We start from the raw sequence: 22435 nt of genomic DNA, 5'->3' as shown, positions 1-22435 counted from the left end.
AGGAACAGGTAATGCAAATTTGGGGTTTTTTCTGTGAGGTTTCTGCTCAAGGATAGCATCCTTTAGATACTAATTTTTAGGTGAAATGTGACTTATTTCAGGAAAACAGTAAGATTGAAATGAGGTGCTTTCATAGCAAGCTAAATTCAAGTGGTTTTGTCAGTTATTTCTACCCACTGCAGTGTTTTACTGCTGAAGTATTTGAGATCCTTTTATTTATTTCTCTGCATCATCATGTTTTTCTTAGAAACCAGAAGAGGTTTTAAAGCTGAAGAGTTTTTAAGATGGCTTTTTCTTTTCTTCTTGGTACTTTTCATACAAAGTAATAATTCCTTCTGTCATTGGCTGACTATCAAGGTCATGTACATGCATGTATTTGTGTGTGATCACATACAACATTGAATAATTCTCGAAACAAATCAATATTCCCTTTGGTATTACTAAACTATCAACTTAATGCTGCTGAACATCATATGTAGTGCTTCATACTGCAATAAATTTTCAGTGTTGAAAAAGTTGTTTATATGTAGAACACTACAGATACATAGGAGGCATTGATTAAGTTCAGACAGAAACAGGAGTTGAAACTTGTCTAAAACTCCTCACATCTTGCCACAATTTCTAGAAATTTAACTGAAAAACGTGGTCAACTGCAAAACGTGTCCAAAAATATCTAAGTAAGCTCTTGGAAAATTATTAGTATTATAGAGCATCTAGTCAAAGGTGTTACTGGTCAGGTACCTTGTTTACTCCAGTTGTATCCAAGTGAACTGCTCCACTAATGTAAAACATGGAGGGAATAATCTTTAGGCAGATAATCTTGAAACAGATTCTGTACTTAGCCAGCTTCTTTTCCTGGAGAGAATTATGGTGATTATTTCCTCTGTAGTTTTACTGTAAGCATTTGGGAAAAGACTAAGGAAAATGTCAATAGTCAGAGATTTAGGAGTTGCAGGGCTGTGTCTTCTATGGCCCATCTGTCCACCTTTGGAGACAAAACTTTTCCTTGTCTCAAAAACTTCAAATAAAGAACCAAATAAATTGCTCAGTGTCCAGGTGTAGTCTGAACTTTGAGGTATTGTGAGTCTTTCTGCAGTACTGAAATAATCTATGTATTTATTTGTCTTGTCTTGCATAAAGGTGGATTTGTGGGAAATGCTGTATAAAAACATTCAGCTTCTCTTTTTTCCCCACAGGGTTCACTCCATCTCCTGTTGCTCAACCACAGCCATCAGCTGGCCTTAATGTTGACTTTGAGTCTGTGTTTGGAAACAAATCTTCTAATGTTGTCCCAGATTCTGGTGGTAAGAGACTTGCTAAAATAGATGATGCATGTCCTTTAACTTATTTTGTTCTTGAGGTATAAATCTCTTAATCCTGTATTTACTTACACTGCTGTGACAGAGTTTCAGCTGAAGAAAGCTGACTTTAAAAGGTCAATAACAGCATTAATCAAGTAATTTTTCCTTACACACTATTTCTACGTGCACCCTGCTGGTATGTTTACACTGGCTTCCTTCACTTAAATATTTTGCATGTTAAAACTTCACACAGTGAACAGCTTTCATTTTTACATGCTGTCAGCTGAAATTAAATCTGTATGTGTGTATGGTTGGAAGAGGTAAAGTGACATCTTCATTTTATGTATCTGTGCAACATGGTTTTTGACACTTCTTTGCCTGTTCTTTTGACATTAAGATTACTTCAGAAAATGATCAGTTATCCAAACATAGGCAGTTAATTTGGATTCCAGTCATAGGGCTCTTGCTTTTGAGCATCTGAAAAGCAAATATTTTCTGTCTTGATATTGGACTCTTGACATCAGTTTCTTGGTTTTTTGTAAACCAGTGATTTGCTAAAAAAAAATACATGTTTTTGTAAGCAAGATTGAAATACTTTACATCTTTTTCTTTTTAATTTTGTTTTATGTTTTTATTGGTTTATGGTCATTAGGAGTCCATTCATTAAAATTGATGTAACATAGATCAAACTACTGAAGTGAAATCTCGTTTTCTTAGTAAATATCTCCTTTATCAAAAGGCATGATAAGTTTTGTCCTTTTATAGAGTAGCATCACTAGCTTAAATTTTGTTTTGTAGCCATTGTGTTGACCTTGCTGTCTGTTTAATTGAATGTCATGGCTTTGTGGGAGGCCTGTGATTCAAATCACTTATGTTTCTCATTCCAAGGCTTTGATGAACTAGGTGGTCTCCTAAAACCAACAGTGGCCTCTCAAAACCAGAGTCTTCCAGTTGCCAAAGTACCACCTAATAAATTGGTGTCCGATGATCTGGATTCATCTTTAGCCAATCTTGTAGGCAGTAAGTATGGAACCACTAACATGTAAATACTTAATTCTTTTACATTAATAGAATTTCACTAGTCTCTTTTGCTCCTTTGTGACAGATTTGGGCATTGGAAATGGAACTACTAAAAAGTGAGTATGCTTAATTGGAAGCTGAGCATTTTGATTTTCATGATAGTGAATTGTTATGAATGTAGGCCTTGAAACCTGTGCATAACAACATGCTGACTTTCAGAGCATGTGTGGGATTGTACTTCTCATACAGGGGATAACGAATTGTTGAGAGCTGTTGGAAGACAACTATAGACTGAGTGGTAGTGACAGTGATAGCCCTAGGCATGGTGTCCTGTCTCTGATTCCTTTCAGACTTTATCTGTATTGAAGAAATGAGTTCATCAAAATGTGTCTTTCTAGTTGTTGTAGGTAATCATAGCACACCTTAAACAACTTTGCATGATCTGTCTGTGTGCGGAGCTGTATTAATGATTGTGAAACTACAACCTTCATCTTGAGGTTGACCTTTAGACAAGTGAATTTTGAAGCAGGGTGTTTATATTCAAAAGTAGTGAACATCTGCTCTAGCAGCACAGTTGAGAAATGTGATTAGCAAATTTCAGGCTTATTGGGACCATCTGTGCTAACTCTGAAATCATTCAGAAATCTAATACACAGTTGCTCCTAACTAAACTATTTGGACTCAAAGGGAAGTCAGACACACTTGCCTTATTCTTGCCTATTCTGGGGAACTTGACTGAGATTAAGTACAGCTGATGAGGCTCATGTTGAACTTCTTTCCAAACCAAAATGTATTGTCATGGGACTTTTTGTCAACTCCTTTGTGAAATGAGCTTCATTAATAAAAGAAGCCTTATTCCCAAGTGGAAATGGTGTTTACCTGAGGAAGTTTTGTTAAGAAAGTCCAATGTTTTCTAACAATTCTTAAAAAAATTTATTTGAAGTGATGTAAACTGGACTCAGCCAGGTGAAAAGAAACTAACAGGTGGTTCCAACTGGCAACCCAAGATTGCACCTACAACTGCGTGGAACGCTCCAACGTTGGTAAGCAAATACTCATTTTAAGTTAGTGAGTTCCCTGCAACTTAGATATGCAGGGTAATGTATAATGGATGAATTGGAAAGTGATCTATAGTTGCAGTAGAAAGGTAATAGAAAACTGAAGATGTATACTGCTTGGATTTGGCTTTTTTGGCTGTGTGATACTAGTAAAAAGTTTGTGATGTGCAGGTTTAGCATAAACTTCAGTAGTGTTTGAACAGCCTCTCTCATGGCAAGGTAGTGGCCTTTGTGTTTCACTCAATGGACTTTTCAAGTGCATGGAGTGAGCAGACAAGGGGTGCATTGATACATCACATGTGTGTACATTACAACTGGGCTTGCTTTGGGGGTAAGAACTGGCCCCACTTGATACTTGCAGAGGTGCCTGTGCAGTGATGTGGACTACAGCTTTCTTAATGTACATAACTACTGCTTTCCTGCCCTGGTGTGTGCAGTTGTTTTTAATCCATGTCAGCATTGGCCATCAACTATATGCTTGTTGTAGCAGTTAGTATTGGCAAGGATTTTGGGGTAGTACAAGGGCTCTTCATTACATAATTAAGACTTACAGAAGTAGTTTTCACAATGCTCACAGAACATTTTTGCAAGTGAATCCTACTCGCCCTTTCACCAATGACTTGGAGAACTGTGCATGGACAGAACAGGTAGCAAACTGCCCCCAAGGATGTATTGCATCTGACTCTAGCTGGAGGTTGAATCCTCAGTGTAGTAATGCTGCAGGGTTGTGGATTTGGAAAGAGAGAACTTGTCTCCCTGTATCTGCCACCTCTTCCCTACCAGGTGTGCCCTATCAACTCACTACATTTATATAGAGAGAAGTGTTTGTGGATCTTACTGGAGGGTGTGTAGATATTGAAGAAACTGTAACTACTCAGCTGCTTTAATGACTGGTGGTTTGAGTTTACCTGTGTGCTTGAATCTGTTTAATAACTCATGTCTTGTATATACATCTTCTTGTGATAAGTCATTACACTTAACAGCTTTTATTATTTAGAGATACTGTTGAGACACTTCTCTTCCTGTGAAACTGTTCTATTAACATAAAAACCTTGATGAAACAGAAATAATGTAAGGGGAAAAACCAGCTTTGTTTTCCTCTGCTAGTCTATTTATTGTGGAGTTGCTGCTGCTTGCTAAATAAATATGCTTTTGAAAGTTTTTGAAAAAAGGCATATACCAAATAAATGGACTATGCAAACCAATGTCAAACCTAATAACACTGACAGTATCACAGGTGTGTGTTGTCTCAGTAAATGACTTGAATTACAAGAATGTGTTGGGGTAAACATTCAATGTATTTGCGAACTAAAATGCTATCTGTGTATATTCTGTTGTGTAAGTATTTGCTTCTAATCCAGTGTTATTGCATTATGTAATTGTTCTCCCTGGGAAATACAGAATGGCATGCATTTTCCACAATACGTAAGTGAAACAACCCACAGCCTTTTTGCAATCGACTGGCATGCTGATATTAACCACTGCTGTTGCAGAATCTCATAACCTCCTCGCTATTTACACATTTCTCATTTTAAAATCTTTGGTGTGCCAAAAATTGAGCTTCTCCTAGCATACATGAACTTCATAGGTGGTGTGCAGGCTCTTGACTCGAATGATGGCATGGGAAACACCAAGATTATTTTTCCTTGCTTTAAACTGTACCGTCTGCTGCCAGAGAGCTGGGGTGTGTGTCTGTGCTGCCTTTAATGCACTTGGTGAATTCTGAATGAAGATAAAAATATTGTGTTTGAATAACTGCATGAAACCTCACAGGCTTCTGTTATACTTGGCACTTGATCCACATTTATGGTAGATCTTGATTGATTTATTTATGAAGTGGGGAGAGACCAATATGTTATTAATGCTCATGTGAAAAAAGAAAATTCATGCAGATAGTTTACAAAGGGCAAGCAACCTGTGCTTGGTGTCTGAGGAACATAGACTTTCACTTCAAAGGACTTTTTTCTTTATGTCAACAGTGATATTGGTCTTTCCCTGTATTCTGTTTTTATTGCAGGGTAACTCTGTAACTAAAGGATGGTAGGTCTATACTTGAGCACTCAAAAAAAAATTATTCAGCATGTTTGTATAAGTGTGTGTACACAAATAAAAAAAGAATAATTTTCAGGATAGCTTTGTCCACTATGTGAAATACATGGATAGTACACTGTCTGTAGATGATTTTTTATCATTTTTGAAGGCAGTTGAAATGCCAGTTGCACTGGCTCTACTCTATAAGAAAAAGCAGCTGATACCTTAGAACTGAATTCAGGAGCAGCTTCCCTGATAGCCTATTTTTGGTTATATAATTTTTCTGCTTTAATTAATCAGTATGATTGATATTTTATCATTTCCCTCTTTTCAGTATCAATGATGTCTATACCAAGAAATGCTTATGGTGTTTGTTTTGTCATACACAGAAATCCCCACAGTAATAGCATGAGAATTAGAGTGTTTTATCTAAGAGACTAACAGGAGGTGAAGCGGATAGACAGCAAGTTATATGAGTATTTATAAGCACAGGTTTAGAATCTGAAAAAAAAACCAAAAACAAGGCCACAACTTTTTTGTCCTTGTAAGAGTTAATACTAATTTAGAAAGTGAGTAATGAACTGTAGAGCAAAGAACACAGGAGGTGAAGAACTGTCTTTCTATATCCATCTTTTTAAGAGTTATCAGCTGTTTTTCTACGTTGCCAAGCTGTTTAAAAAACTTCACCCCAGATTTTGTCTGTTGACAGCAATTGTATCTTCATAAGAAGTATAGTAAGTACATAAGGGTAGTAGAAACATGCCTTCCAACTACTGCAGTCTGTTCAAATTCATGGTGTGAAGCGGGTAGGGGAGAAGCAATGGAATCTAGATATTCCTGTTAAAGTCTAATTTATATGGAAGCATGATGGGATAATCCCCATAGCATGTACATCCTGGCTAAGGAGAAGAGAATTCCTGTAGTGTCAGCAGAAGCAATGGTGATTTGGTCCTTCAGTCTTTAAAATTGTCTCTTAAGACTCCTTGTGTACCATTGCTTCTGATACTTAAATATATACTTCATGGGATTAAAAAAACCACTTCTGCTTCATGAATATTTACTTTCAGACTTCTCTGTGTCCTGTACTGTGTTCTCTAAACAGGATGCTGAGAGAATAATAGTTTGCAGTTTAGTTCAGACAGACAGAATCCTAATAGGTTAAAACCAAATGCGTACAGATTTGCCAAGATGGCCTAGAAACTTTAGCTTAGGTATTGTATTCCATCTGAATTCATTAGGATATCCTCTTAACACCAGGCTGCAAATCCTATTTATTCTTTGCTATGTTCATAAGCTCAGTGCTGCAGTTGATCATTATAGAGCAATGTCTTACCAGTACACAGTTGACCTCTTCTCCTCTCAGTTCACCACTGTTTTTCACACCAGGCACCTCCTGTAGTGGCATATCCTGCCACAACGCCAACAGGAATGATGGGCTACATGATGGTGAGTGGAATTTCTACAACTGGAAACAATCAGATACTGTATATCATTTGATTGCTTATAGTTTGGTAGCAGTAATTTTTCTGAACTATTTTGCTGAAGACTCAATTTCAGCTCTCATCGATTTATTCTTCATCAAATCATTAAGTTCTGTTTTTCTGAGCTGCTTCAGTGGTGTTTGTCTAAAATTAACTCTGCCCCTCCTTACCTCACTTGTTTTGGTAAACCTTTTAAAGTGGAGCTAGATATCTTTACGGTCCCTTCCAACCCCAAGCCATTCTGGGATTCTATGAAAATTAAGGCAATGTCTGTTCTTGGTGGACTTTATTGGTGTAGAAATACATTTATCATGTGAGTAATAGCTGTTTTCAGAACAGAAATGTTTTATTGGTGGAGTGAAACTTTTCTTAAATACCTTCTGTTGAGATTGGAATGAAGTATGTGTAATGATTAATGCTACAAAACTACAAGCTTGTGACACTACCATGTGGTGAGGCATTGGTTGAGATTTCAATCTTAGTGACACACCAGTACCTGAAGGCTTTTGACATAAACCCAACCTTGCTGCTTGTTGCTCTGAAAACTTTTGTTATTGCCTCAAATTTTAAAATATTTCTGAAATTGTATGCCTTTACTCCCCTCTATTAGTATGATTTTGATTCAGCACAGCTTTGCTGGGTGAGCAAAAGGCAAGAAAACTTCATTAGGACAGTTATTCTATTACCCGCCTCACAGATTAGAGGAAGAAAATAAGTTAAATGTCTCATAATATAACCAAATTAGTTTAATGACATATAACTTGTATATGCTCAGTAAGTGAACTGCAGAAGTGGCTAACTGTGTTCTTGAGGGTCTTTTGTCTAAACTACCAGTAGTGTGGATTCAGACTATCCACAGCTGGTACCAGCAGCATGTTCATAGTTACTTTGATTTCAGCAGCTGGGGAGGGTAATATCCATAGTATATGGGAAGCAATCCTGCAGGTTATGTCAAGCAGCTTTTGTCATGGGGTTTAAATGCCAGTGTGAAATGAAAACTGGAATTAAGGAGCCACAGCTCTGTTACCCTGAGTTGCTTGTACTTGTTCATACACCTGCAACATCTGAGTAGGTGGGTGAGATAGGCCATTACAGAATGACCAGTGGGCTCTGGAACACGTCCTGGAAACTGTCCTGGCCCTTACTCAGGACATCTGTCAGGGAATCTCTGAAATGTTGTCACGTTTACTACCCTTGTGTTTAGTTTTCCCCAGAAGCAATACTAGGGACCATAGTTGTGAGGATGATGGCCTTTTCCAAGTGGCAGGCTTTTCCCTTGGTGCAGCCATGCTGGGACAGGCAGTTTCACTAGTGCCGTGCCTGGGCATTGCCTGGCTGCTGGTTCCTTTATCTTCCTTGGGTCAGCAGTTGTTCTTATATCTGCTGGCTGTCAATCCAAGCCCAAAGGGAGTGCCAAAAGCAGTGCCAGAGATGGTTATCTGCTTTAAATGTAACCTGACTTGTAAGACCATTAATACAAGTTGAACTCTTAATTTGGCTCAGCTAAAGTGCCAGTAACACTTTGACTTTCATTGCATAATGATTTAACTTGAATTGCATGTACAGTTCTCAGTTTTCAGTTTTTCTGAACTCTATCAGCTCTGCATTTCTATCTGTAAAACTGGGCTTGTGCTTTCAGAGGCAGTGAGGGAAGTGCTGTCAGACCTTGGGTTTGGGAACAGGAGGTCCAGCACAAATGCTTGTGCTTGAATCAGTGTTTTAGTACTTCAGATCTTCGCCGCAAGAGAATGAATGGGCTCAGTTGTTATTGAGATAATTCCTTGGAAAGACTCTAATGTTCCTTTCTAGTAACCTTTATTTGCAGAATATTGTAGAAAGATCTTACATTATTGCATATCTCGTATAGTGAAGACTTTTCACCCATTTGCCATTTTCTTTTCTCTCCTTAAATGCTTTCAAAGTATTAATTCTGTGTGTGATTTGATGCTTGTGGATTTTTTTCAGCCATCACAGATGGGAGGCATACCAGTAATGACACAGCCAACTTTAATATACAGTCAGCCAGTCATGAGACCACCAAACCCTTTTGGCCCTGTACCAGGAGCACAGGTGGGTATATTCAAGTGATTGGTGCTGGAAATAAATTACACATGAAGCACTTTCTTTAAAAGTATTTTAATATTTCCTTACATTGGACAAATGTACTCCACAAGCCCGGTGGTCCATGGAAGGCTTGTTTCTTAGGTGCTTGTTTGGAGGTTGGCAGCAGCAAGCTCATATTACAGAAGCAAAGAGAGTAGTTTTTTTAAGGCATTGTTTTTGTAGGAATGTGACAATGCTTTAGCGAAAGGATAAGAAGAGTTGAAGTCTGTGCTCTTTACTGAAGATGGGCCTTTTCCCCAAAATCAAATTCTATGCTGCTTTACCTCAGAATGTGTAACTAAGTGTGAGCTGCCTGCTTGTATTCCAGCATTTTGCAGGGGCCCATCACAGCATGTGTAGCCTTTTATGTCTATGGTTGCATTAGATGGCTCCAAAACTTGGGGAAGCCTCAACCCAGCACCTGGTTGTTGGTCCTGACCTCCCCTGCGGGAGGCACATGGCATGTTCATCTGGTTTTAACCGTGGCAGTCTGCAGCAGTTTCTGTATTCATGGTTTTGCAGGAGACAGTATTTACAGCATGGTGAAGGTATACAATAGCAATAGTGATCTACCTGGCCTTTCCCTGTTAAGTGTAACCTTAAATGGAGTGTTCCTTAAATAACCTGCTTACCTGCTTCTCGGGATATGTTGTGTCTGGATTCATTGCCTAACGTACTGGGATGAGTGTGCCAAAGGTCTACTCTAAAGAATGTTAATTTCATCAATGCTGGAGTTAAATATGTACCTTCTAGTGTTTGTTTTACAAACTTCTGTCACTGGGTACTTATATCTGAACTCACTTTTTGATCCAATAGCCATCTGAAGAAAGGGTTTGGTTTTTGTTTCTTTTTTACAATGAACAGCCTTGAACACCTTCATACTATTTTCAGAAAATTCTGAGATTAAGATGTTGTAGTTAGATGCAGAGCCAAGTTCAGCTGGAACTCCAGTACTAGCAGTGTGATTTTACTTACCCATCAAATGCTTCTTTTTCAAAGTTCACCCTCTGTAGCATGATTCTGTTACAAAAATGAAATCTATTGTGCCTGTATTTTGATCTTACTATAAAGAGCTCTGTTTCTATAGGTGACAGCATGCATATATAACTTCAGTTATGTGTAGATTGGTTCATGTGTGGAGTTCGGGACTAGAATGTGGAGGGACAAGAATTCAGCAGTAAGCTGGAAGGGAAAAGAGTCTCAAGCCTTTTCCAGTGCCTCAGTCTGATCCTTTAACAGGAAAGGCTCTGCTGTATGCTGCCATTGGCTTCCTTAAAACACCGCCTTGTGGGTAGATTTTTTTTTTAATCTGTAAGGGATGCAGTTAGATTTCTTTAGCTAGAAATGCAGTTCTCTGTTGAATTTCTCTTGGATTTCTGAGAGCTGCTTTGCACATTCACTGTCACTTAAGTGATTTAGTATCTTTCACATGGGTTTTATACTATTTCAAGAGAAAAAACAATGTTTATGACAATTCTTGCATAGAGACCAAATGAAAGGATCCTCAAGGGTAAGAGTTTTTTCTATGTCCAAAATAACCAAATTTTGAAATGATCCTTAAAAAAAAAATCTGCCTACCTGCCTGATTCAGTTATGAACAGGTAGGTGGGTCTGAATAGCTCAGTGAGCCTTTCTGCTTCATTTGACATTGCAGGGCTTGGCCTAGGTTGAATCCCAGCTGGCTGTCATAGCAGGAGAAAGAATAATTAGTCACAAGTGAGGTGTGTGGAGCTATATTTATTCTGCTAATTTGACAACATGTTTAGCTCCTGTAAGAATTAATTTGATAGAAAACAGACCCTTTGAATCAGCATTTGCTGTATGACCGAGAAAGGTTTTCCCTGAGACACACAGTCTGTGCTGTTGGCAGGTGTTTAGTTTTCAGAAGCCTGACATCAGAATAACAACTTAAATGAAACAAAGGCTGCATGGGAGACACGACATAGGTGGCATTTATTAATGTATAGTTACAGAGGGGAGTTACACTATTCTCAACTGTACTTACTGTGTGCTTAGTCTTGAGGCTCTTCTGAGAGCCTATTTGTCATTTCATGTGTAGTTAATGCTCCAGTTGTGCAAGAAGTAGAAATAGGAAAACAAAACAAAAACCAAACAAAAAAAACCACCACAGAAACAAAAAGAATGAACACATGTTCTTGGGGGAAGTAAATAAATCTTAATGAATAAGTTATCTGAGAGGCACACAGTTCAAAGTGCCCACATAGATCACTCCAAACACTGTTATTTTAATAATAGTTTTGTCTATAGTGTCATCATTGCTGAAAAGTAAGTTGGTTTTCATATTTACTTTTAAAGCGCCAGATTATATCACCTGTAGTCTGCTGATAGATCTTGGTTGTTGTCTACAGTAAAGAAACCTGAAGGTACTTGAAAGCATGATGACAGATATGAGGTTGCTGCCAAAAAATTATATTGCCAAGTTGTAGTGTGTTTGGAACTCCTCCTACTTTGTAAATAGACTGGGAAAATGAGCATCTCAATGTTGTTCCTAACATGATACTCTTAAGGATTTGTCTAACTAAATGTATTTTTCCTATATCTAGACATACTTATTTTGCATGTATTCTTGTATAGGCTTACAAATTTATTCCTAATTGTTGCTGTCAAAAGCAAGGGTAGTTTGGTTTTTAGGGATAAGTAGAACAGTTGCTTCTTTGACAATCTAGGTGCAGAAGACATAATTTTGAAAGATACGTACCTTTTACCTTTGAAATCACTTATCTTGCATTGGGGTCACTGTTACCCACTTGAGAAAGAAAATAGTTTTCATCATGATAAAATATGAGGCTGTACTCACTGCAGACTCTGACACTGTGCTCCACAGTACAGTGAGAATGCTTGGAGTTGTGTACGTTTTTGCTGGAGAGTGTGTGTATATTGGAGGAAGGGGCAGGCTGAAGCAGTGGTCCAAGTACAGGGATGGCAGATGTGATACAATACAGCAAATGCAGAGTATTTCAGACAAGCCAGGTCTGACTGATGTGCAGTGGCTGAAACGTTGCTGCCATCGCAAGGGCCCAGTGTCAGAACATGCAGGAGAAGTGCTTGAGTGTTCCACCCAAATGTTGTTGTGTGGGCTGGTATGAAACAGTACAGTCATGACACATCAGTGGTGTGCTTTGTGTCACATGTTCCAGCGTGAGTGGCCTCAGAATGACATAGCCTTAGGAGGGAAAGCAGCTGCCTAGTGAAAAGTTTAGGATTTAAAATAGAACAAATAAATTACTTGGCCTACTGCCAGCATCTGTGTGAATCGTAACACTGCAGTTGTTAACTCACTGAACTGTACAGGGCAAGTAGGAGGAGTGATTGCCTGGGTGATGGAGAACAGGTAAATGTGCAAATGAGCAAGTTGGTTTTGTGGGTAGGTGGGTTTTGTGGTTGTTTTTCAGTTGGGTGTTGGGTTTTTTTGTTTGGGTTTGTTTTGTTTTGTGGCATGTTTGAGACTATAAGAACAGGATATGAAGTTCAAGACAGACTTATGCCAGAAAGTAGACTTTTCAGATTCTCACATTGGCACGGTAATCCTAAAATATATACTAAAACAACTTGACAGATTTGTTTCATGAGAAACCAGAATGTAGCTAATGATGGGAGTCAGCCCAGCACTCACTTCTGTATGGATTCTTTGGTCTTACTGTGACTTAGAGGAGTTTTGCCTTTGTTGAAGGCAGTGAGAAGTGGCAACTGCTGTTGGAGGTGACACTAAGCTGTCTGAGCAGCACAGTGTGTTGCACTTCAGATCACACAAGCACTGGGCAGTAAAGGCACTAAACCTGTAGTTCCAGGTGTATTAGCACTAGAGAAACTGATGGCCAGCACTGTTGTTCTAAATGCTTCTCTTTAGAAACTGCTAAGGTAGATCCTGGGTTTCAGATCCATTTATAAACAGTAAGAGGTGCAATGTAGGAAATGGCCTAACTGTACTTTCCACGTCCTTTTTTTAGGCCACCTTTTTACTGGTTAGAGGAATCTTGTTGAAGTACATGTTTACAGTAAGGTGATGTGTCTTTCTTGTCTGAATTTGACTGTGGCATCTAGATAGTAGCATTGTCAGGTCTTTTCCCCAGATTTTAACCTGAACAGACTTCCTGAAATTTCCTGTTACTGATTACATGCTGATGTTGCACAAATGACTCTTAACCTACCAGTCTTCCACACTGCTTTCAAACTGGGACTTTATTTTGCACTTAATATCAGTTGGAGATTTGCCAACTCAGTTTAACAGGACTTTTAAAACATGACTTTAAGGCATTTGACAATGAAGAGGAAGAATGTCTCCTGAAATCCAGTGGCAGCACACATGCCTTGCTGAACTTAGGGCTCTCTTGGACCATATTATTAGTCTGGCTCAAATCTTGGAGAGTGGTGGGGTGTATTGGGCTATGGCTTTCCAAAGGGAAGAATCAGGTTTAAGAAGGGAACTTCTGACATCCTGAAACTGCTTCTCAAGCATTTTCCATTCTCTCTCATGATTCTTCCATGATTTGTTTATGGGATCTGGATCCAACTGCCCCATTGGGAGTGGGAATTCGGGAGGAGTTGAAGATTCCAATGCAGATCGAGTGTGTGCTGATCCTAAAAGAACTCCTCCTAATGTGGTTTCTAAAATAGACATTCATTTGAAAAACTGAAATATGCAGTGGCAGTATTTACACTCTGAGCCCTTCTGCAAGCAGTTCTGATAAGCACATTCCCTGTCATGTGTAGGTTGGCAGGCATCCAGTATTTCCAAAGGAAGTAGGTCTTCATGCCGTGATTTTTGCAGTGGGTATGGAGTGCAAGTAGATACTGGTGATTGGTGACTTGGTTCTGAGCAAACAGTTCCAGTGATGGAACCTGAGTTGGAGGATGCTGACTTCTATTTGTAACTGCAAAAACATGCATGTTCTATCTTGGGGGAAGGCAAATAGAATTTAATAAAGCACCATTTATAACTGGGAAAGTACTAACAAAGAAGGAAAAATAAATGAACAAACAGCAGATCTTCCCGCAAGTACAGCCTGCAAATTGTCGGTCCCTTCCAGCAGCAGCAGCTGGAATGTCGGTATTACCCACTTCTAAATTATGTGCTTTATATGGCTGAGTTTGTAGTGTGGTGCTTTAGATATGTGGCTGTAGGATGTGATTTTTGTGAGTGTATAGACTGTCCATCACAGTCTTCAGTTCTTACCTAAAACAGCAGCAGCTGACAAACTAATCTTTTCTCCTTATTTTTTTCCCTACCCACAGAATATATCCCATGTTCTCCTCCTAGGTCCAAAGTTGAGAATTACCTATTCTCCGCTCTCCAGTCTCTTTCTGTTTGTGTCTTATTTTGACAGGAAAAGATGCTGAGAGCTATTCTGTCTGGAGAAACCATGTGGAAAGCTGCCATGCTCTGGCCAAATCCCAACCTCATCTCTCCCTGCCAGTCTGTAGTTTTCCCAGTAAAGCAGGGAGAGAACTAACCTCTTTCACAGAAGCCAGGCTGTGTGTTTTTTATCTTCTTTTGAAGAAAGCTGCTGTGAAAGTGTGAGATTATCTGCTTGTTTGGCAAATACCATTGGTGTTTCCTTTCTAGAGGGTCACGTCCAGCTTGTTTCTGCATTACACCAACCATTGAAGAGGCTTTGTTTTCCATATGACCAAACACCTTGTTTTAGTAGTTGATTTCTGCCAAGTTTGCCTCTTAACCTTCCCTTGTCCTTTCATTACACGTTCAGCTTTCATATTCTGTCATTCTGAGACCTTGTTTTCTTTTTCTTTCCCTTTCTCTGTCGTCTTTCCTACTAGCTGTCTGCAGCATCCAGCCCTTCCAGTCAGAGTCCTCACAGAGCCTCAGGAAAGGATCCCTTTGCAGAGCTCTCTCTCCAGGATTTCTTGTAGAACAACTTAGGTATTGTCCATTATTCTGGGGAGATGCTGGTATTTGTGATATGAAACAAAGTTCTAATTCAAGTTTCATTTACATGGCTAGAACTGTTTCGGAAGGAAATAAAAATAAGTCATGTTGAGTTGGAAGCATTGTGGAAGTGACTTGGAAACTTTATTTAATTGCAGGGGGTTAAAGGCTGATTGAGGTTTTTTGCTTCGGTCCATTGGAAATGAATTTTGATAGTTGCCTTCTGAATGGCAGGAGCCAGCTCATGTGGTACTGCTGCAGTTAGGGAGAAGGAACTGGTACTGCCTGGTATTCGCCATTTCATCAGGAAATGTTGAACGAGTTCATGATTAGCAGCAAAGACCTGACTGCTGCTGGCAGACTGTGCTTGCCCACATGGCCTGACCAAAGAGTTCGCTTCGTGCAGGACGAGGTGCTCGGTTCACGTGTGTGAGGGTTCAGTTTTGGTACAGGTGTGCACTGGAGGAGTTGTGCTCTTTTTATCAGTCAGAGGCAGGTCGGAATTAAATACTAAAATGAGCGAAAACATGAAAAAATTCAAGAATTCAGACTATAAGGAAAGACTAGGCTTATTGCACACAGCAGCTGTGTTTCTTTGTGCACTTCCTCTGGTTCAGCATGAGAAATGACCTTGAGTTCTCTTCACAACAGTGTTGGTCTGTGCTGCGCTGCCACTGATGACAACATTGCATGGATAACTAGGAGGGGTTTTCTTATTGTTATCACAGAGGTGTCCCAAAGGCTGGTGTCATTGGAAAAGCATCCTGGTGGTTTTTGGTTGTTTCCTGGCCCTGATTTTGTAAATTTTTTTTATTTCCATTCAAAACTTTAGATCATGGGGTAGCTTGGGCATCAGAAGAATGGAAATGTTTGAAGAAAACAAGTTTACAGTGAAGTCTTATTTCTGTTGAATGCTAACCCAAGGATTTTTCATCTTTCCAGATTCAATTTATGTAACTGTGTTAGATGGAAGAGAAAGGAATGTTTCCTAGAAGATGTGCTGAGCAGTAAACCCCCACTTCCAGGAAAAAATGAACTTCAGTGTCTCAAACTCTCCTCTTCCATTAAGCAATGCAGTGAAGTGATGAAGACCAATGAAGGAAGCTGGGACACCTCCATAAGAAGACATCAGTGCACAACACAGAGCCAAGAATTGCCGTGAATTAAGACCAAGTTCTGTTTTTTTGTCCTGGTGACTAACACATCAGTACTCTCAGCTTCTAATAATATCCTTAACTGGTAACATACGAAGAGAAGCCTTTATTCTGGAAATTGAAATTGGTGTTTGGAAATGCTGTCTGGAGTGGAGATGTGTCCTTTACCGTAACTCAAAACAAGACTCTGGGCAGGGGAGGGTCAAATCCTAACTCTTAATTCTGCAGTTACCTTTTCTTCAGTCCTCACAAATGTAGGCACAGCAGTAATGGAAATTAACTTTTTTTAAAAATTATATATTCAGTTTGCAGTAGACATTCCTTATGTATTATTGTTTGTATTTATTTATGATTATCAATTTAACATTAATATTGTATCAAAAAATCCTCCTTATGAAAATGAGTATGGATGTATACAGTATGTCTGATTTTTATCCACAAAGAATGAATCTGATTCAGAATGCTTTTCAGCTGACATACAGAGCACTAAATATTTTAAAGGTCTGAATCTAATGAATTCTCAGTATATATGGGAATTAGGGAAGAGCTGTAAAATGCATTAATCCTTATAGTCAATTCTGTGCCTAGGATTTTGCAAGGGAACAGTTAACTGACTAGAAGAAGCACTACATTTTTAATTCAGCATTAGTGCATTGGGAAGGAACTTTATTGCTTCGTGCTTGGCATGTCATTATTTTTACATTTGACATTATAAGGCCTTTCCAAAATGAATGTGAGGAATTGCTTTCACTTTAAGACTTTCCTTCTTTTCTGTAAAAAAAATAAAATCAAGGTGTTGTGTGTTGGGGCGGGGGGGAAGCCTTTTCAGTTGGCTCGTGCCATGTTTATGATTACGTACCTTTCAAAAGTAAAGGGGAAGTAGTTTCCTGACATGTGTCTAGTGGGTATTTAGTTCACAAAGAATTAAAGTGGCACTGTTGATCGGTGCTTTCTGTAAATACATCATAATTTTTGGTTGGAGTGGGGCCTTCAGAAGGATAGTCAATGATATGAAAGCAATTCTGTACATGAATTGAGCATACTTGCTGCATTGTCTCTGCAGATTCTATTTTTGTTTAAAATATTAAAATGTATGTTAGCAAAAATGGGTGGATTTTCAAATAAAATGCAGCTTCCACAGAACTTTTGTTACGGTATGAAAGTCTGAGGTGCTTCTTTTCTTTTTGCTGCTTAAAATGTGCACTGATAATTGCTTTGTTTACTTAATAAAATGCCAAATGTGTTTCATATGTGCATACTGTATTGCAGGAAGTGCAGCACTATGAACCTGTGACTGACGTGATCCATCAGCACCTTCCTGGCGCTCCCATTGTAGAGGCTTCAGTCCCAGTAACAACTTGTCTCATTGTTCCTGACTTAAAATGGTATTTTACCATCTTCTAGTTTTTCAAAATATTCTTGGCAATAAACTTGTACTGTTTATAACTGAGCAAGAAGCATAAATATGACCCCCAAAATTATTTAGGTATCTTCCCTAATCTTCTAGCAGAAGGTAATTCTGTAAAAGTTAAAAATGGTTTGAGGAGACCATCTCTAATTAGACACAGAGAGGGTTGATGGAAGTGGAACTTTGCTCCTCACAACAACCTGAGGCTTGTCCTGAAGGTCTACACCGTAAAATGATTGGTACAAGTCAGACTTAAAATTTCTTTCTAAAAGTATGAATAAAGAGGCCCTGAACCTGTTAGAGTATATAATGCAAATACACAGATCTGGGGAGTTTGCTACATGGTTTACTTAAATCTTTGTCTTCCTGCCGCTGAGGCTTTGTGTGGGACTGTGCCCTGAGAGAACAACTTAGTTTTTTGCTTATAGTCGGAATATAAAAAATGTGAATTGTCAGTCACCTGGAATAAAGGTGCACATCTGTGGCCTAAATCAGTAACTGCCGGGGTACAGATTGTTCTGAAACAGTCCAGAGCTTATGTGAAGGATGAAGGGAGGGTAGGCCTTCCTCCTCCTCTGTAGTTTGGTGTGCCAGGTTATGATAAAAACAGACACCAATGTTCTCATCTTTTTAGGTCTGTGGTGCTCTATGCATTGAGGTTTGTCTGTTTTGAGGCTTTTGACTGAGGATGGATTTGCGTTCCTAGATCTCTTTGACCCCATGGACCTCATTTTTGTGTCTCTGGACTTGAGATTGCAAATCATGATGGTGCCAGAAGATTTCCAACACCCAAAACCACCTCTTCTCCAGGAATGGCAAATTCCTGTTAGCCTTTACTGCTCATTCATTGTTGCTCTGTGTTCCTTAACGTGGCTGCTGTGCAGGTTAAACTTTGTTGTGGAAGGCTTTGCTAATAACCCTTATGTTTTGGTTTACTCCATGGAGGCAAACTGGCTTGAGAATTTTCCTGAGTGTTCCTTTCCCATTGACTTTGTTCACAATAGGTATGTTTGCTTTAGGTATCACTGGAATAATACTCAGTTTAGATTAATTTAAAAAGCATAGCACACAGATGTGCTTCTTTTGAATTACTGGACCTTTTCAATAATGAGTGGGTTGTGAAAACCTGATTGTCTTCGGAATTGAGTTCAAAGGCTGTTTAATCTAGAGGAGCAAAGTGTCTAGGGAAGCTGCCTGCTCTTAGCAAGCAGAGGCTGCAGTGCTTTGTTCGAGGGCTGTTGTTCCTCTAAGAGGTTTCTGTAGGAAACTGGTGTGTCAGACTAGCCACAGTATTTATTTTGCTTTAATCAGAGAAGTATATAATTAAACCAGTTGGATTTACCTGTTGAGACAATTACTCTTGCCAGAAGAAGAACCTGAATAATTCCTAACTTAATGTGTTTTCTAAAAGCCCAAATGTAGAATCTTCATATGCAGGCAGATCTAAATTCCTTTGCTCTCTGTTCTTTGTTTCAAAGTCACAAACTAAACCAAGCTGTACCTCAGGACATGTTTAAAAGCTGTCTTTCCATGACTTTACATATCAGAGGGTCCGTTCCACCGGCTAGTGGAGTAAGTTACAGACGTTGCCAGCTGCCAAACAGCCCTTCAGTAATAAGAAGGGACAGGGTGAAACCCTCCATCTTTTATTAGACAAAAAGGGCCTGTTCCAGAGCCTGACACAAATTTTGTAGCAACATAAATGAATTGCAACTAGAAAGTCATGACATAATTGAGATAAAGATTGTGGCAGAGAAATGAGAATTAAGTGCTAAAAACACTGAGAAGGATAGTAAATGCTGATGGGAGCAGGAGATTGACAAGGTAATGTGAGGGGAGTGAAGAAATGTGCCAAATACAGACGAAAAAGCAGCATTGATGGGAGCATATGTAAACCAATGTGAACTGGAGAAGATCTTTCTCCTTGGCCTGTTGGCAACTGTTGACTTGACCTTTGGAGCTAAAACACTGCAGTGGAGAAAGCAGAAGATAGTACATCTTCCACTGAATTTGCCCAACAAAAAAGTCTTTGAGAAAAATTGCTGATGTTTTCCATGTTCAAACTGGAGAGCGAAAGGACTTGGCTGATCTCTCGGCTGCGTCCTGGCTAGATGAGGAGAATGAGGAGGAGAGAACCCTGAGCAGCTTCCCTCAAGGTGTAACATTGCAGCCACCCACTCAGCACCCTTTTGTGTCTGAAGGTTGAGTAATACTTTATCCATTTTGCTCCCAGGAGATGGCCTGCTGGAGATAACATCAGTCTATGAGTGAGGAAAACATATTTATTTCTTTTCTTGCTTCTCTGATGATGAAATTTCCTGAGGCAAAGATCAAAAAGCCTTGGAACAAAGAGCCAACTTCCTTAGATTTCTGTTGTGTAAGGCGATAATGGTATAGAGAACATGCTGGATGCAAACATAGTGCTTTGGATATCCGGCAGCTGCGGTGCACAGGGAGCGCTGGGGGCTCGGATTTATTTTCATAACTTGTTCAGGGTGTAATGCTGAACTTCCTTGTGCCAGCCACAGCCCAAGTACTGTTTCTTTAGAAAAGCAGTATTTGATACGGTTTTAGCTTCTTGATACAATTTTAGCTCCTTGCTTCCCTTTGATTGCTAAAAGTGAGGAAAAGATCCAATACTGTGTTAAATCCCAGTTTTCCATGCCTCAGTGGAGGTGTTCAGTGGGCCACATATGGGAACAGTTGTTGGCATCTTGTTACCAGGCCGTGTCCTAAAACAGCATGATGTTTGTGGGAGACTGCAGAACATGAGCTCTGAAGTGTAGTATTACAAAAAACATCCTTACTTTTACAGTGGACCCAAAATCCAAGGGAAAGTCTGTTTTCAGAGGAACATCCAGCTGCAAAACATCAGTGGCTTAAGATGCTAACACCATTAGACTCTCTGTTCTGTGCTTGTCACAGTAGTGTAACTTTTCAGTCCATTAGCTTCTGCCTTGACCTTATTCTGGCAAACTCTTTTTAGCCCACAGAAGCAGAGTGTTTAATAACTTCTCTCTCAGAAAGCAACTGAACAAGAACAAATGCTGCAGAACAAGTCTCTTACCCTCCTTTCCCGAAACATGCAGGTCTGAACCTGTGGAAAGATTCCCTTGTATAACCTAGCTGCAGCAGAGGCTGCAAACCAAAAGTGAAGTAACCCTCATTCCCTGCAGCTCTGGCTCGTGGGAGCTCATACTTGCACAGCCAGACTATAAAGCAATATAATCCGGTTGCTTGACCTTACAGGAAAGGTGCTTAGAGAGGGTTCAAGCCAGCAGTGTGCTGAGGTAAGCAGCTTCTTTCATCACTGGAGTGGATACAGGCTGTCAGCACACCCCAACCCACCGTGCTTTTTAGGCATTCCGTGGTTTGATGTTTCTCAGTTCCAGGTCATGGACCTCAATTCTATTAAAATAGCTTTTATATCTGGGCAACTTCAGTGGTGCTTGTATTTTTTTAAACTTTGAATTCCAAGGAATCCTTGTTGCCTTTTTTCTTCCTATTGAAAGTGCAAGTTTCTTAGAGCTGTGTTATAGTTAAAAACAACTCCAACTCAACTGAGGCTTTGCTTGGATTATAGTTGTGGGGACACATGAACATTTTCTTGTGTCCTATACTTGTCTCATGCAACAGAAACACAGTAAAGAAAGGATATTTCATAATGCTGGGAAAGTAAGGATGACTCCTGTAAGTTTTGTCCTAACTGGAGTAGTGAACTCCCCTTGTTTAAGTTGGGGTTGGAAGCACTGGCCGTGCTACCAGAAAGAGGACTGATCAGCTCTCTTGTTTTACAACATGCTGCTCATTTCTGAGATTTTTCCAGTAACAAATTTATCAAATCCAGATGCCTTATGCTGCACACGCAGCTTTCTCCATACAAAAGCCTCACACTGGCCTTAACATTAATCCTATAGAAATCAAGGGGATTTGGGACACTCCACTAAATATGTTTTGCTACAGGCTGTTGCTCATGCAGGCTGCCTGGAGCTTGTACCTTAATTAGCATGTTTGGGATTTCTTTTTAACTGTCTCACCCACACAGGCACTTACAGGAAAATGCTAAACAGAGACAGGAAGAGGCAAAGGTTCTTTTTTCCAAGATGCAGGTTTATGTTGCCCTGCCATATGTCCTGCACATGGTGTTATGCATTATGGGCATAAGCCAAGAGGAGCCTAGAGAGGGATTCTACATTTCCATCACTAGAAAATGTAAATTCCCTTTGGGGAGTGGTGGGAAGAAGGAGAGACCTTTCTGTAACCAAAAAGCTGTTCAGCATAAGCTGTATTCTAGTTCTACATGTAAACAAGAAGCTAAATTAATCACTGAGCAGAACTAATCTCTCGAGTCAGCCGTTTCATGGGGCTTGTGCTGCACTTAAAGCAAGGCAGTGTAGGCAAGGGGAGGGTTCTGTTGTGCTGCAAGCACAACCGCCTTGCAAGTCCAGATCTCCAGTCCCTGGACACTCGAGGGCTGGGAGTCACCTCAGCCTTTGTATTAAAGCAGGAAATGCCCAAAGTCATGGAACTGTTTACACATGGCAAAGCAAGTGAGAGTCAGAGACGGAGCCTGCCGCCGTTACCTGCGTGCTTCGAGCTCGGTTCCAGAGGAGCCCAGAGAGCAGCTGGACTCACCTGCAGCTCAAGGCGACACCTGCTGGGCAGGAACGCCTCGCTTGGAATACCAAAATGTACGCACGGAAGTGCAGGATAGGCCAAGGCACTGCATGGAGATGCAGTTTGTTTAAAATGTTTTAATTTTTAAAAGAGCTTTATTCCAAGGAGCTGATTAACTTGTCAAGGGTTTAAATCAGATTGTTCAATGCTGTCACAAGTTTCTAATCAGGAAATGCATAGATGAACCCCTACCTGTGGGGAGTGACTGTTGTGTTCTCCTGGGAGCACATCCAGGGTGTGCAGTGAAAGTGGAAAACTGCCCCCTGCATCAATGTATATGTTCATAGAGACCAACCA

The 22435-nt window shown here is 39.8% G+C and overlaps 1 protein-coding gene across 4 annotated transcripts in view; it reads left to right on the top strand.

Moving 5' to 3' along the window:
• PICALM (phosphatidylinositol binding clathrin assembly protein) overlaps positions 1-17301 on the top strand; it is a 72922-nt gene extending 55621 nt beyond the window's left edge. For 2 of the 4 annotated variants that reach the window (XM_071556727.1, XM_071556697.1), the window contains 9 exons: positions 1197-1304; positions 2190-2321; positions 2407-2437; positions 3265-3364; positions 4781-4804; positions 6797-6856; positions 8857-8961; positions 14791-14893; positions 15842-17301. In XM_071556727.1, coding sequence (XP_071412828.1) covers positions 1197-1304; positions 2190-2321; positions 2407-2437; positions 3265-3364; positions 4781-4804; positions 6797-6856; positions 8857-8961; positions 14791-14883 — 653 coding nt within the window. In that variant the 3' untranslated portion in view covers positions 14884-14893; positions 15842-17301. The remainder of the gene's footprint in view (positions 1-1196; positions 1305-2189; positions 2322-2406; positions 2438-3264; positions 3365-4780; positions 4805-6796; positions 6857-8856; positions 8962-14790; positions 14894-15841) is intronic. The other 2 variants (XM_071556706.1, XM_071556717.1) reach the window with 2 other exon arrangements.
• The last annotated feature ends 5134 nt before the right edge of the window (positions 17302-22435 follow it).

The sequence above is a fragment of the Pithys albifrons genome, chromosome 1 (genome assembly GCF_047495875.1).
Source record: "Pithys albifrons albifrons isolate INPA30051 chromosome 1, PitAlb_v1, whole genome shotgun sequence".
NCBI lineage: Eukaryota > Metazoa > Chordata > Aves > Passeriformes > Thamnophilidae > Pithys > Pithys albifrons.
This window is presented reverse-complemented; position numbering and strand designations above follow the sequence as displayed.